The sequence below is a fragment of the Grammomys surdaster genome, unplaced genomic scaffold, assembly GCF_004785775.1.
Source record: "Grammomys surdaster isolate TR1022 unplaced genomic scaffold, NIH_TR_1.0 125704, whole genome shotgun sequence".
Taxonomy (NCBI): Eukaryota; Metazoa; Chordata; class Mammalia; order Rodentia; family Muridae; genus Grammomys; species Grammomys surdaster.
The window spans coordinates 1551955-1568575 of NW_021620539.1; the positions used below are offsets into that span (position 1 = coordinate 1551955).

At 39.2% G+C, this 16621-nt stretch overlaps 1 protein-coding gene and 1 non-coding gene across 2 annotated transcripts in view; both read right to left on the bottom strand.

Moving 5' to 3' along the window:
• The window catches only part of Gsk3b (glycogen synthase kinase 3 beta), a 136355-nt gene that overhangs the window by 71691 nt on the left and 48043 nt on the right, over positions 1–16621 (bottom strand). Inside the window, exon 2 of the mRNA XM_028788194.1 lies at positions 15204–15397. Within this exon, the coding sequence (XP_028644027.1) occupies positions 15204–15397 (194 nt within the window). The remainder of the gene's footprint in view (positions 1–15203; positions 15398–16621) is intronic.
• LOC114639444 lies at positions 2673–2804 on the bottom strand. Its single transcript, XR_003714011.1, has one exon. It is a non-coding gene; the product is annotated as a small nucleolar RNA SNORA17 (small nucleolar RNA).

Consider the following 16621-nt stretch of genomic DNA (forward strand, 5'->3'; position numbering starts at 1 on the left):
CCTGTGTCTGTTTATAAGTCAATTATTAGCAATAGTGATGATGATACCAATAACTACAGAATATTAAAAATATACTTTATCATTATGATTTAAATGGTTCATGTTGGCAACATTGTTATTCTGATTTTAAAGAGGTTTTAAGTATAGAAGGGTTCAGAAAGATGCTACTAGGGCCAGAGAATTGGCTCAGCAGTTAAGAGCACTGGCTGCTCTTCTAGAGGAGCCAGGTTGAATTCTCAGCACCCACATGGCATCTTACAACTGTCTGTAACTCCAGTTCCCATGGATCTGACTCTCTCACACAGACTTACATGCAAGCCAAACACCAATGAACATTTTTTAAAAATTACTTAAGAAAGATGCTAGCAAACATCAGAGGCAAAAATTAATTTTTTTTAAAATTTAATTAAACAGGTGTGTCAGAACTCATGCACTGACTATAACAATGGAATATAACCTGTTCTGGCCTTCATATTACTATCTGACTGAGAGATATAACAATAATAAAGCAGACTTCAGTGTTCAGAGTTTAGCATTCAAAACAAGGCAAGTAGACATGTACACACAGATGCCATACAACAGAACATGGTACATGCAATTAAAAGGATTATATTAAAATAATGAGAGTTCTAAACGTATCTTTTAGAAACATGCACCTGGAAAAAATGTGAATCATTTTACATGAAAGGATATATAATTCAGTTAACCCTTAGGTAAGTCTCAACACCACTCTGAGACTATTGACTTGTGAAGTACACAAAAACCTACAGCTTCTCACGAGAAAATGAGAAAGTTTCTATACATCTCTAGAATAGAACTGAACTACAATCTCAGACTGCTGCAGACTAGGCCCTTACTCATTAGCAAGGTTTCCATAAACCACAGATGGCAAATGACCATTCTCCTCCTCCTTCAATGCTTTCTCTCCTGTTCCCTTTCTTCTCTTGGTTTTCATCCTTTACATTTCTCAGCTCTTTTTAACTCTCTCTGTTATCGTGTTCAGTCTGTAGCTTGAAAGCTGGTGACTCCCAACTGAGTAACACCAAGCCAGACCTCTCCAGTGAACTATCTACTTAACAATTTCCTTTTTAGATTGTGCCATGTCATTAGCAAATTCCTGATTGCCTTTAAACCTGCTCCACCCACAGTCTTCCGCATTTCAACTGCTGGCAAGTGCACGCCTCCAGGTACCTAAGTAATTCTTGCAGTACTGATCCAGTTTTCTCTCTGGCCGCACATTCCACCAGTTAGCTCTACCTCCAAAATATACACAGGATTCCAGTAATGACAATCTTGTAATGACATTTGTTCCCTAGCAATAAAATTCATATTTATAGAAAAAACTACACAGAAACATAAAACATAACCTTAATGTGAACGAACAGCCACCAAATGTCCTTTAAGGGAAGAAATGTATAAACAAGTTATGGTATATCTATATTATGCTATGATTCTCAACAACATATCTAAATCTCCAGAAAAATATTAGACTAAAAAAAAAAAAAGACAATCCCCAAAGTTATATGCTGTATGCGATTCTTTTATGTAACAGTCTTATACTCCTTTAATATTTTTTAATATTTGTTTATTTTATGTGAATGAGTGTTTTGCCTCTGTGTATGTCTGTATACCACGTGTATACCTAACACTTGCAGAAGTCAGAAGAGCATGTCAGATACTCTAAAAGTGGAATGATGGACAGTTGTGAATCACCATGCCCCCTCTCCTCACCTGGGCATTGTGGGAGAGCTGCTTCTAGAGGTATGAGTTCAGGGTCCATAACCCTGATCCTGGCCAGCTGCAGTACTCAGGAGAGCAGCCCGCACATTGCAAGAGCAGCAGGTGAGCTGGGCCTGAGGATGTGTGCCTGGGAGAGATGGCCCTACCACTCATCTCCCTGTGGTGGCTTGGATGAGGGAAAGATACCTTCCTCCCCGGTGCCTCCTCCCTATCTACAGCAGGTGGGGACTTGGACCTGGGGTCATAAGAGCAGAAAAACTGGCCCTCAGACATCAACAAGGCCATGGTTGGTAGCCCAGACCAGGGATGTCTGCCTAGCTTTGGTGGCAAGAGACCGCTGCTCCCAGATGTGGTCTCCAGTGGCAGCCCAGGCCAGGACCCGACCATGGTCTCAGGCAGCATCACTGGCTACTCACACGCAGCTGCTCCTCAGTATCCTTACGTGTCCAATTCTGCCTCTCTTTTTTGTGACCACATCCTTATTTCTCTTTCTCTTCCATTTCTCAACCACTCACTTGCTCTACTTAGTGGTGCCTGAGTTCTGGGGTTATCTTAGAGTGGTCTCAGGGGTGCTAGGCCCTGTTTGTGCATTATGGCACCAGGCAGGGGTCATCTCAATCATGGTCTGTAACACCATGTGACACAAGAGTGGGGTTCATCTGAGGTTAGCCCCGTCGGGCTCCCATGGCACCAGTCTGATGCTCATCTGATACTCCTCTCCTGGCCTACCCAAGTGGCTGACTGTCTTGGGCTCACTCACACCTGGGGCCAATGGTCTCAGACAGAGAGAGCTCTTCTAGTCTCCAGCTTGCTTGTCCTGGGAGCCCTTCCAGGTCTGCCTGGCACAGGAGTAATGGTTGTCTCAGGCTAGCTCCCTGTCCAGGCCCTGTGGCACCAGAGTAGTAGTGGTCTCAGGGTCACTTTTTTCAGGGAATGTTAGGCTACTAATCATTCAGATGTTCACAGGTCAGAACACTGAGCGTAGACATAGCCTCTTTCCTCTCTGCCACCTACTGACGCACATGTGACACAGCAGCCACACCTGCAACGCCTCTAGGGGCAGGATGTAAATTACTTTTAATTCTGGTACAAAAATTAAGATGAAATTAGTAATAATTATAACCACAAAATTATTAATGGACATACAATATATCAAGAAATAAAATATGACATTAATAATATACAACTATATGGAATTTTCATATGCAATAGAAGTTATCAGATTAAATGGTTCTATGCAAATGCAGAGTTATCACATTCACAAACCACAAAATGATAAAGAAGTATCGAACTGCAAACACAAGAGTAGAGAAAAACAAATGTCCTTTGGAATAAACTCACCAATCTAAAGCAAGGGCCAATGAAGAGACCAGGCAAAACAAGACTCAGTTACTCACAGGCACTGTCTATGAGACTCACCGTAAGCTGAAGCAAATGAAGACGCTCAAAGGGAATAGACAGAAAAGATACTTCCATGGTAACCAGAGAGAGGTAGGATGACGTATTCGCTAAAATAAATTTTAAGTCAAAACCCAACAAAAGAAAAAAGGATAGTGATAAAAGACTGAATCTAACTGAAATCCATCCAATATCATGGCATCTACATATGTAAACTGACAAATCTTCAAGAACAATATGGTAATAGACTTTAATATCTCCACTTTCAGTAATGAAGACATAATCCAGACAGATGTATAAAGAAATAAACACAAAAACATTTTAAGGGGGTTAGTAAGATTGCTCAGTGGATAAAGACACTTGCCATGCAGATCTGAAGAGCTGAGTTCATCTCCAGAACTTATAGAATGGAAGGAGAAAGCACACTCCAGGGGATTGTCCTCTGACCTCCACAGAGGCGCCATGACACACTTGCATACACATACATACATACACAACTAATAGTAAAACTTAGTAATAAAATGCACCTACTAGACATACAGAATCCTACAGTTTAATATTATGTAATATTTTCAAGCACCCATAAAAATATGTGAAGGACAGATCACATACCTGCAAAGCCACATGAAAAAGTTTTAACAAATCAAACAAGACAATATTGTATCTAGCATATTTTATAGCTGTAATGAAGTAAAAGCAAAAAAAAAATTAGAGATACATAAAATATGTCTGTACTGACTGGTTTTGTGTGTCAACTTGACACAAGCTGGAGTTATCACAGAGAAAGGAACTTCAGTTGAGGAATTGCCTCCATGAGATCCAGCTATAAGGCATTTTCTCAACTAGTGATCAAGGTGGGGAGGGCCCATTGTGGGTGGTGCCAGTCCTGGGTTCTAAAAGGAAGCAAGCTGAGCAAACCAGGGGAAGCAAGCCAGTAAGTAACATCCCTCCATGGCCTCTGCATCAGCTCCTGCTTCCTGACCTGCTTGAGTTCCAGTCCTGACTGCGTTTGGTGATAAACAGCAATGTGGAGTGTAAGCTGAATAAACCCTTTCCTCCCCAACTTACTTCTTGGTCATGATGTTTTGTGTAGGAACTGAAATCCTGACTAAGGCAATGTCTATATGAAATACAGGTGCTGTGGTTTTTGTGTGAGCTAAACTCATATGCTGTTTACATGGGGACAAAGAGGAAAGACAGTGAAGCCTCACACTTACTACGATGAGTTTAATTTAGAATTTTAAAAACCCAGTAGATAATAGCAAGTGTTTTCAAGTTAAGTGCAGACAGAAATTATAGTTCTCATAACACTGTTATGGGACTTTAAAGTGGTACAGCTATTTAGGAAAACAGGTTACCATTCCCTTAAGATTTTAATCGCAGAATCACCATGTGATCCAGAAATTCTACTCCTAGATGTGTGTGTGTGCGTGCGTGCGTGTGTGTGTGTAAGAGAGAGAGAGAGAGAGAGAGAGAGAGAGATTACTTCCAATAGCCAAAAAATATAACCAACAAAGATATAATCTGAACATCAACAAAACAACACACTCTTAACACCATTTGACTATAAAACATAATTTAGTATTAGGAACCTACTGCTCCAAAAGGCCAAGATGCACCCCCCTGAAGAGCAGTACCAAATATGCTCTAACTTGCACAGACTTCTGGGCTGTGTTGGGGTCCTGGCACTAGGGCATGCTGACATGTAAACCAAACAAGCACTACTTAGGACAAAGATGAACAGAGAAGACAGATTAAATGTTGCCTCCATGAGATGCAGTAAGTAAAAGCCAAGTAACACAAGATAGACTCTCATCCAAAGACAGAAAGAAGACAGAAAACTACAGAAAATAAAAGGTCAACTGAAAAGTCTGGAGAAAAAAGAAAAAAATACATTCAGACATTAGCAAAGAAAAATAATAGGCATGCCTAAAACATCTAAGAACTGTTATGTTAACATGTACTAACTAAACCCATGGGTAGGAGGAGGGACTGAGAAAACTCTTGAATGTACAAAAATCCTATGCAATGTGATGACAGAAATTTCCCAAAATCTAGGATATAAAAAGACATCTAGGCATAAAAGGCAGCAGAATCCTGAACATATGCACCCAAAGAAGAATTTCTTCACATTACTATGAAAATGCTAAGACCAGAGAACCAAGAAATACCACTCAAAGCTATAATAAAGAGTTTACAGGGACAAACTCATCCAGCTAACACCAAAACTCTTAATAAACATACCATAAAGGTAAGGAACATGGAAGGATGCATTTTAATTCTTTTTTTTGTTTGTTTTTTGTTTTTTTTTTTGGGGGGGGGTGTTCGAGACAGGGTTTCTCTGCATAGCCCTGGCTGTCCTGGAACTCACTCTGTAGACTAGGCTGGCCTTGAACTCAGAAATCCGCCTGCCTCTGCCTCCCAAGTGCTGGGATTAAAGGCATGCGCCACCACTGCCCGGAAGGATGAATTTTAGACCCTGTGAGTAACGGCAGACTGACTTTGTTGTAATATTTTTAATATCTACTTTCAGATTTCATTATGTCATGTTTTTGTAGGCTGGCTGACCCACTACTAAGAACTCAGCACGATGTGAAGGACTGACTCCTCCTTCCCCTCTCTTACTGTTTGGATCTTTCAAGACAGGGTTTCTCTGTGTAGCCCCAGTGGTCCAAGAACTCATTCTTTAGACAAGCCTGGTCTCAAATTCAGAGATCTGCCTGCCTCTGCCTCCCCAATACTGGATGTACCACCACACCCAGCTCTATCCTCTTTATTTTAAAATTAGTTATTTGAGAATTTTATACAACGTATTTTGATCATATCTGCCCCTCCCTTCATGTCTCCCAGATCAACCCCTCCTCCTTCCATACCAGCCCACTTTGTGTTTGTCTCTACCCCCTCCTCACTAAGCCCTTCTCTCCCCTCCACAAATACAGCTGATGTTTCCCGAATACCTGCATGTGTGGCCTTCCAGCGGAGTGTGGTCAACTTACCAGGGCTACACCCTTAAAGTAACTGACTCTCCCTCTCCAACAGCTTTCACTTGCTAATAGCCTGTGGGTGTGACTCATGCCCACCTTCCTACTCCATGCTGGCATTCTGTCTAACTGCTGCTAGGGATGGTCCCGTGCATGCTGTCTTAACTACTAGAAATTTCTATGTGTAACTGCCCTACTACACCCAGAAGACAGTTTCCTTTTAGTCACCCACTGACTCTAGCTTACTCAGACTACTTTCATTATGACTCCTGAGCCTTAAGAGGAGAGGTATGAATGATGTGGATATCCCATTTAGAGGAAAGCATTCCATAATCAAAAAGCAGTTTCTCTACTGAATGGTAAGACAAGCACCATGTCTAGGTACAATGATAGACCCATAGGAATCATTTCAATACTATTCCACCTATAAGAGAAATAGTGAATAGTAGGCTCTCCCTTAGGGCCTATGACTTATCCAGCCACAAGTTCCTGGCCCGGATATGGGTTTCAACTTGTGCAGCTTGATTCAATCTAATTTAAAAAGTGGTTGGCTAGTCCCATTACAGTCCTGCCACTACCACATCAGTACGCATGTCTTGCCAGGCCAGTCATTGCTGCAGCTCCCAGTGTTCACAGCTAAATTAAGATGAAAGAACACATGCAACATTTATCTCTCTAAATCTTATTACCTCACCAAGAGTTACCATTCGACTGAAAATGTCACCATTTTCTTTTTCCAATATTCCGTTGTGTAAATATATACCACATTTTCATTATTTATGCATCAGATGATGGACATTTAGGCTATTCCCATTTCCTGACACAGTGAACATGGATGAGCAAGTATCTCTGTAGTAATCCAGAGCTCCCTTGGGTATATAACCAAGAATGGCATAGCTAGATCTAATGGCATAGGTAGATCTATTTCTAGCATTTCTGAGGAAGTCTCACACTGATTCCAACAGCAGCTACACCAGTCTGCACTACCACCTGCAGGCCCAGTAGCTCCCTTTCCCTACATCCTTATCTGCGTTGTTGTCTTAGGCATTCTAATGCGTATGATTGTCATAGTTTATTTTTCCTGGCAGTATAAGGATGTTAAACATTTTGCTAACATCTTTCTCAGCCAGTTGTCTTTCTTCTCTTTAACATTCTGCTGATTTCCATGCCTGCTGCCAACCCCTTTTGAAATGGACTTTCTCTATCTATCCTGGCTATCCTTTAACTTTAGATCTCCTTGCCTCTCTCTCTCTCCAATACTGGGACTAAAGGCACGTACCCCCAAGCCCAGTCACCATGCCTCGATTTTTAATCGAATTTTGTTTAGTTTTTGTTTCAGATCTCTGTATATTCCAGACACAGGCTGTCTGTCAGATGCAGAGCTAGCTAAAAGATTTCCCCTCAGGGATTGTAGATAAAACTATAATTCTTCCCTTCCTATCTGTATACCCTTTATCTCCTTCATTTCTTATAGCTCTAGCTAAGACTTCAAACACTGAATTAAACAGAAATAGAGAGGGTGGACATCCTTGTATTATCCCTGATTTTCATGGAACTGCTTTGAGCTCTTCTTTATGAAGTATGATATTGGCTTGGGCTTATTGTAAATTTTCTTTATTATGTAGATATATGCCCTCTATCTCTGTATTCTCCAGGATTGATCAGGCTTTGTCAAAGATCTTTTGGAGTCTATGTAGTAGATTACGTTTATTGATTTGTTGCTGAACCATCCCTGTACTTCTGGAATGAAGCAGACTTGATTATGGCCTACCTTACCTTACTGAATTTAGTTTATATGCTGGACTGAGTAAGAATGGTACCCATAATCTCATATATTTAGTCAGCAGGGAGTGACTATTTGAAAAATTATAATAACTAGGAGATATAGCTTCAAAAGTCCATGTCAGGCCTAGTAGCTCTCATGCAAGCTAGCTAGCGCGCGCGCTCTCTTTTTTTTTCTCTCTCTCTCTCTCCCTCCCTCCCTTCTTCCCTCCCTCCCTCTCTCTCTTCCCCCCCTCCTTTCCTTCTCCTCCCTCTCCCCCTCCCCCTCCCTGCTCTCTTCCTGCTGCCTCATGATTAGGTTTGTAGAACTCTCAGCTACATCTTCAGCAACTATGTCTGCTTGCATGACACCACGCTCTCTACCACGAGGTTACTGGACTAACCTCTGAAAACTCCCAATTAAATGCTTTCTTTTTTAAGAGTTGCCTTGGTCATGGTGTCTCTTCACAACAACAGAACAGTGACTAAAACAGAGGTTGGTACCAGGGAAGGGATATTGCTGTGACAGGTCTGATCATACTGTTTGTTGAGGAAATGCAGAAGTCTTTGGGACTTTGTACTAGAATGCTGTTGGACACTTTAAGCAGACATTAATGGGTGCTCTAGCAGGAGCACAGTGCTGAGGGCAATCTGAACTGTGGAGAGCCTAGCTCAGGACAGCTCAGAAGGGAAAAATACTAGGAAATGGCCTAGAGAACATTCTTGTGGGTTTTAGCCCTTGTCCTAAAACTCTGCCCAAGGCTAAAGTGAAGAGATAGCCTAGTATTAATTCTGTTTTGTGACTCTTACTTATTATAGCAGAAAAGGATGAAGCTGGACAAAGAGATACAGAACGTACAGTGTGAGGGGGCAAAGAGCATCAGGAAAGGTAACATTGAAGCTTAAAGAAAACTCTGATGCTTTTTTTTTTTTTCACAAAAAAAGCTTCCAGCTTGTGAAAAGAAAAGCTTAGGCAGTGAAGAAATCCATCAACAACAGACAGCTGACGCAAATGTTTCTGATTAAGGGGCCCATGTTCCAGCCCCACCAAGCAGCAGGTCTTGGCAGCCTGGGTCTCATGACTCTGTCTGAGTCAAGGATACAAGAGAAGGGCTGTAGAATCTCCTTCTCTAGCTAAGCAAAGCCACTAAGGCCAGGTATGTGCCAGGGGCATCCCTGAACAGAGGCCCAGAGAGGCTACTGCATGAAGCTGTGAGGAAAAAGCCTGGAGTCATACCGGCTAAGGACACCTGCCAACAGAATGTGACCAGCCCAAGGGAAAGGAGTGCTGCAGTCAACAAAGCTGCAAGGACCTGGAGATCTGAAGAGCACTTAGACATCAGACATGGAAGTGAGAATTTACAGTTTGCCTGACTGTTTTTTGGTCTTTCTTTGGTCCAGTATTTACTCACTTTCCACCCTTTCGGAATGCTAATGCATATTCTGTACCGTTGCGTATTGGAAGTATGTGGCCTACTTTTTATTTTGATTTTATAGAGGTCTACAGTAAAGAGATCATCACGAGTCTCAAAAGATACTTTGAACTTTGGACTTTTAAACAGTATTGATACTGTGACAGACTATGAGGACCTTTGAAGTTGAACTGAATGCATTTTGGGGGTCAGGGAGTTAACTGTGGTACTTTAAATAATAGAGGCCTTCATTGACCCACATGTTTTAAATACTAAGTCACAAGGGAGTGACTCTATTTGGAAGAATTATGAGAATTAGGAGGTGTGGTCTTATTGGAGGAAGTATGTCACTGGGGTTGGGCTTTGAGGTTTCAAAAGTCTAAACCAGGCCTAGTAGCTCTCTCTGTATCTTCCTGCTGCCTACAGATTCTGTTGTAGAACTCTTACCTACTTCTCTAGCACAGTGTCTGCCTGTGTGCTGCCAGGTTTTCCACCATGAAGATAATGAGCTATACCTCTGAGACTGTAAGCAAGCCCCCAATTAAATGCTTTCTAAGAATTCCTTTGGTCATTGTGTATCTTTGAAGCAACACAACAGTAACTAAGGCAGTTTGTATGTGCTTTACTGGAAATTTTTGCATCCATATTCATCTTATATATGAGAAATTGGCTTATAGCTTTCTTTTTCTGTGGATTTTTATCTGGTATCAAAGTAATACTGACTTTGTAAAAAGAATTTGGAACTATTCCTTTTCTACTTAATGAATAATTTGAGTAACAATGGCATTAGTTTGTTGTCTTTGCAGGTCTGGTTCTACACTGAAACCATCTGGCCTGGTCTCCTATTGAAGAGATTTTTTTATTGCTTCTATCTCACTGACTGGGACTGTTAGAATTATATTTCACTTTGATTTAACTGTCATTTAGAAATCTATCTGTTTCTTTTATATTCATTCAGATTAGTAGGATACAGGGTTTTGAAATGTGTCCTTATAATTCTCCAAATTTTCTCAGCACCTCTTATGTTTTCATCTTATGTCAGCCTTGGTTTTACTTATCTCTTCCCACATACTGTTTTCAGGTGTTATTTGTTCTTATTCTGCCAAGGCCTTCACATGTATGAGATCTCTGTTTTCGATGTAGGCCCTGAGAGCTGTAAACGTTCTTCTTGGGACTGCCTTCATTATGTTCCATAGATTCTAGTGTGTTATGTTCTCATTTTCATTCAATTCTTTTAATTTCCTTTTTGATTTCTCCTTTGATTTGATTATCACTCAGTAGTTTCAGAGTATTTGTAGATTTAGATCTAATGAGTATTTTAATGAAGCTGAGGTTCTTTATGTGTTTAGCACATATTTAGAATTATAATACCCTCCTGATAGATTTTCCTTATCTCTTGATTACTTTGAAGTCAATTAGAATATTAGAATATTTTTACCAACTTATACTTAGTTCCATTTGCTTAGAGTACTTTTTTCTATCTTTTTATCTTAAGTGGTATCAGTTATTGATAATGATGCTTATTGGGAGCATCAAGTATTGTATTTTCTAATCTAATTTGCTAGTCTGTGTCATTTTAATAGAAAAACAGAGTTCAAAAATATTAAGATTTATTATTAAAAGATGTGTTATTAATTCCTCCCATTTTGTTGATTCTGTGTTGTTTTGTTAGACCTCTTGGTATTAGCTCTTGGTATTTCTTTATTCCTTGTATCCTCGTGTTTCCTCTTCTCTTCAGATTCAAGTATTCCCTTCAGCATCCTCTGTAGAGCTTGCTTAGTGGTCATAAATTCCTTTAATCATGAAAAAACTTTTATTTCTCCTTCAAATTTAGTGGATAGTGTTGTTGGGTATAATATAATGTTTGGGTTGATGATTGTGTTCTTCAGAGTTTGTTATATATCTCTCCCAGACCTTCTGGCTTTAAATGATTTTGTCAAAAGTATCAGGTGTTATTCTGATGGTCCTGCTTTTTGTTACTTGATCATATTGTCTTAAGCTTTCAATACCCTTTCTTCTGTGTTTTGAATGTTTTACCTATGACTTGATGAGCTTCTTCTTCAATCCTGTCTATTTAGTGTTCTGTAGGCCTCTTTTACCTCAGATGAATATCTCTTTCTCTAGGTTTAAGACTTTACTTCTGATTTTATTAAAAATATCCACTATGTCTTCACTATGGTATTTTCCTAAATCTAAAATACTTTGTTAGTTACTTTTCTTTTTCTTCAAATCATCTTTCTTGTATCAGTACAGCCATATACAATGTGCAGAAGAGATGGGACCTTTACTGTAAGCTCCAGGTTCTCTCCCTAGTCTTTTAAGTTCTGCTACTATCTGCTTCAAAAGGGATCATCCAAGGGTCACAGCACGTCCTTTACTGAACCTCTCCACTTTGGTCTTTCGGTCTATCTATCTAAATCTAGTTGCTTTACCTTAAGTAAGCTCTAGTAACCTAAGTTTCAGGATAGCAGATCTTGAGAAACTGGATGTGTAGTTGAGATGCGTGTAGTTTTTTGTTTTGTTTTGTTTTGTTTTAAAATATGGCTCTGTGGGGGGTGGGGGGGTTCAGGTACTTGGGCTAGGATCTTTGGGGATCAGTGGACTGTGCTACTGGTACAAGGTGGCTCTCCAGAGTCCATCCTTCAAGTCTTCAGTTTTCTTACATTTATCTTTTAGCTTCCAGTTAACAAACATAAGTTTCTATGGTCAATGAGCATTACTATATAGGACATGAAGACTATTTATCAATTTGAACAGCAAATAAGATTTTTTGTATGACTGAAACTGCCTGAAAATGAGATCACCATATTTAAAAAGTACAAAGACATTTTTAAAGAGGGGAAAAGAAACCAAAAATGTGAGCAGCAGCATGCAGTAATTCAAATCGCTAAGAATACTAGATATTATCTCTCCTCATCCTTCAAACACTGTGTGTGTGTGTGTATATATATATATATATATATATATGTGTGTATATGTATATGTGTGTATATATATGTGTGTGTGTATACACATACATATGTATACATATTCACAATAAAACAGTATACTGAGTTCACATTCACTATTTTATCCCAACCACAAGAGAAATCAAACAGAAGACTTGAAACATATGACTTAGTGCAAAGGAGAACTGAAATTAATAGTTAATAAAACTAAGATCACTAATTTAAAATGCAGTTTACTGATACTCAAATTGTAAAACCCAGGTTCAAATACTAAAAGTCACTTTTCAGGATTGTCTTAAAATTAAAGGACTCCTACATCAATCAGGTAGGTAGCTCAAGTTACCCCTACATCACAGACATTCCCTATCAAACACCGATTTTAGTTAAGTAATATGTCATGGTACAATGGGAGGAATGGGGAAAGGAGAACATTCATATTTCAGGTTAATTATTATTAAAATAGAGCTTGTTATGCCAAAAATTGCTTTTAAAGTAATGATTACAATGGGGATAATTATTGTTTTTTCCCTCAGTCTTATTACTTCTCATCTTATTTTTGCAATAAAACAAACTGTTTCTCAGTACCACTAGTAGCATAGGACAATCTGCCTGCCTGCTTATCTATCTATCTATCTATCTATCTATCTATCTAGTTTTTCCTCTGGTCAAACCTAACTAGTACAGTATGAAGCAGCAGTTATATAAATCCCTCACGTTAAAGGACTTATAAGCGAAATTATAATTTTTATGATATATAAAAATAAATTGGTCAATAGAACAAATGTTATTAAGGCCTCAGCTATCTGTGTAGTTAAGGAGAAGAATAGAGTAAATTCCATAAGGAAAGAGTAAGTTAGTGGAAAGACCCTGAGCTGAGCAATGTAGCCTAACACTTTTTAGAATATAGGTGATAAAAGTATACAACAAAACCAATAAAATATGCAGTCATAAACTTATTCTTCCTAATTTATAAATTTATTGACATCCCAATTAAAAATTCCAACAGAAGAAAGAGCCTAGCTATAGCCCATACAATACGTGGAGTTCATCAATAAGTACCAAGAACTCAGTAGGCACCCCTAAATCCATATATGCAAAACAGCTAGAATGTTAGACTGTACAGGGATCAGCCAGGCTTTATGAAATATCTAGGCCCTTCCTTAAGCTGCTAAATTCCTAGCATGTAGCAGCTGCACGGCAGGGTGGTGCAATAGTATTAGCAGTCTAAATTATGCTCTATTTAGAACTTTCACTAATGAAATACGGAGTGACGTATCATTTCTCACCTATCAGATTAGCAAAAATCAAAAGTAAAACAAATTTGCCAGCAAAGCCATGGAAAAATAAACACATTTATTACATAAGAGAATATACATCAGTAAAACCTTCATGATGTAGAATTTAGCTTAAACCATGTATATTTTGAACTTTGAACGAGCAGCCTATCTATCCACACATGAAACCTCCTCTAATACAGAAGGAGATCTGCACAATGCTACTGACACCACTTCTCTTCCAGATTGCCGGGTAACAAAAGTACGCCTTAAATACCTATAAACTGTCAAGACTCAACTAGCTAAGTAGCAGTACAGAATCATGGAGAAAGATTTCTTCTAATGTACTATCATCTTTACTTAGACCTTCCAGCCACAAATTTAAAAAAAGAGCAAGAATCAGATCAGTTGCCAACATTTAAACATTGCTGTGGGAGTCGTGGTCATTAAAATAATACAAAAATTTGTTTAAAAGGAAAAATGTGAATTCATTCTTTGTAGTTGCTATGGTCAATTATAAAACAAAAGACAATCCACTATAGTAAGTTGAATAAACTGGAATATAAGCCATTACCAGGGCCTGGGGAGCTGGCTCAGTGTGTAAAGAAGCTTCCCAGGAATGTGACTATCTAAATTAAATCCCATCCTACAACTCACAAGTTGGAAGGAGAGAACCTACTTCCACAGCTTGTCCTCTGACTCTATCACTTACCACAGCACATGTATGCCCCCACAAGAAATAAATGTAATTCAGAATTTAAAGCTCACCCAAAAGTCTTTCTTTAAACACTAAATAAAATTACTAGTTTTTTTAAAACCTCATAAAGTTAATATAAACTTACTAAACATCTCCAGATAAGTTTAGAAAGTTTATTTTGATCTACATCAAAAAAAATTATAAAATTTTGTGTCTAAAAATTCAATGGAGCACCAGGTAGTGGTTTTAATCCCAGCAATGGGGAGGCAGAGGCAAACAGATCTCTCTGAGTTCAAACCCAGCCTGGTCAGCAAAGGTTACACAGAGAAACCTTGTGTCGAAAAACCAAAAATCCATGGAGCCTTAGGATAGCTCAGCAGGTAAAGGTGCCTGCTGCCGGACCTGGCAATCCAGATCTCACGCAGTGGGAGAACAGAGTCCTGCAGTCTGCCCTCCAGCCTCCACACTGCACCCAACATAAGTATGTCTCCCCTCAACCCTGAACACAGCTCAAATAAATGTGATTTTAAAAAAACGTAAGTCAATGCAATAGGGGAGAGGTATGGCAAGCTAAATGATTATGTATACTTTTTTCTCCAAGCCAAATGGTAACTTTTATATAATTTCTCCCCCAATCCAGCAGTTGTTTGTTGAAGATGAGAGAAAAAGAAAGTAAAACAAGAAACAGTCACAAATCCTACTGGTGGTTCTCATCATTTAGGAATATAGTAAATGACAAACAAATCAGTGAAAAATAAATCCAAGCCAACAGATCAGCCTGAAGAGGATCATGAATTTCAGAGCAAGTCTGGGCTATATAGTAAAGTAACACAGGAAGGGAGGGGAAGGGAGGAGGAGAGAGGAGTAGGGGAGGAGATAAGGGGGGAAGAAGGGAAAGAACAGGAAGGGAAGGGATATGGCCCAGTAGTTAAGAGTAATACAATTCTTTAAAATTATACAGCAATGAAGATGGAAGCAGCACTGCATCTTACCTTAAATCTCTTGTCCTGCAGAACTTTCTTGATGGCAACCAGTTCTCCTGAATCACAAAGTTTGGCTTGATATACCACACCAAATGATCCATTTCCAATCACTTTAGTGTCTGTATAACTGACTTCCTGTGGCCTGTCAGGACCCTGTCCAGGAGTTGCCACCACTGTGGTCACCTTGCTGCCATCTTTATCTCCTACAAGAAGAGAGAGATGGAAAACAAAAATGAGAACTGTACAGCAGTATACAAAAAGAACCAAAAAACTAAACAAAGCAAAAAAACCCTGCCAACACATACAAAGTAAATATAGTCTTTACTTAAATATTTATCAACTTACCATGTAAGACAGTTTTCAATTATAAGCAATTTAACCCACCATTTATTTAGTCATTCTAATTAAGTCTATTCTGCTTCATTTAAATACAGAATATCATTTGCTGAAAACAACTGCTTACAATGTAAATACATTGCTGTCATAGTACAAATGGCGTTGGGAAGAAGAGTTTTGGAGGAAGGATGAATAACAGAAGACAATAGGGAGGGAACACAGGATTAAAATGTGTGTGAATGAAACTGTGGAAGAATAAATAAATGTTTAAATACTACTAATCGGTAGCCAGCTGTCAAGGCTTGTGCCTGAAACCAAGGCAAGGCTAATGCCACCCTGGGCACATACTGAGAGGCTCATAAATAAATACATGCAATGAAATTAAGGTTTCCCCAAGTCAAAGTGACTGCCTTGTGACTTCTATCTAACCCGTGTTTAAGCCTATTTACTTAAAAACAAATAAACATAGCTAAAAATGTATAAGTAGACCAACTTCCTCCTGACCATTCTGACCTTTGGATAATAAAGCCTTGAGTTTCTGCTTGTCCTTATCTTATTCTCTTTAACAACAAATGCATATGATAATACCTTTGAGAATATAGTTACATGAGGAAAAGAACTTTACTTTAGAGACAACATATAAAAAAAGCACAATAAACCCCATGCTGAATTGAGCCCACACGCGTGGCTTACCGCCACACCTTCATCTCATTTACAGACCTTTCCTTACCTTTTTCCGTTGCCTCATCCTTAACGGCAATCCAAACTGAGCCCTTGAAGCTCAGGACCGACTTCCCATCTGACTAGGCAGTCCACAATCGTCTCTCAACTCCAAACTCTCCTAGGCCACAGATGGTTCTCAAGGGCTTTAAACTGTTCTTTTAGTGACTTCACAATATACCTAAGTTCCAGAAACTAGAATCACCTGGAAACGACAATCGTGGACCCCTGCCCCCACACCCTCTGCTTTCTTTCCTAACAAATCTAACACCAAACCAACAGAAAATATGAAAATATATGTATATAATGTAAGTCCTTCGGCCTCATTGAACAGTCTTTGCCTCTATTTCTCTTCCATTGTGTGACCTTTA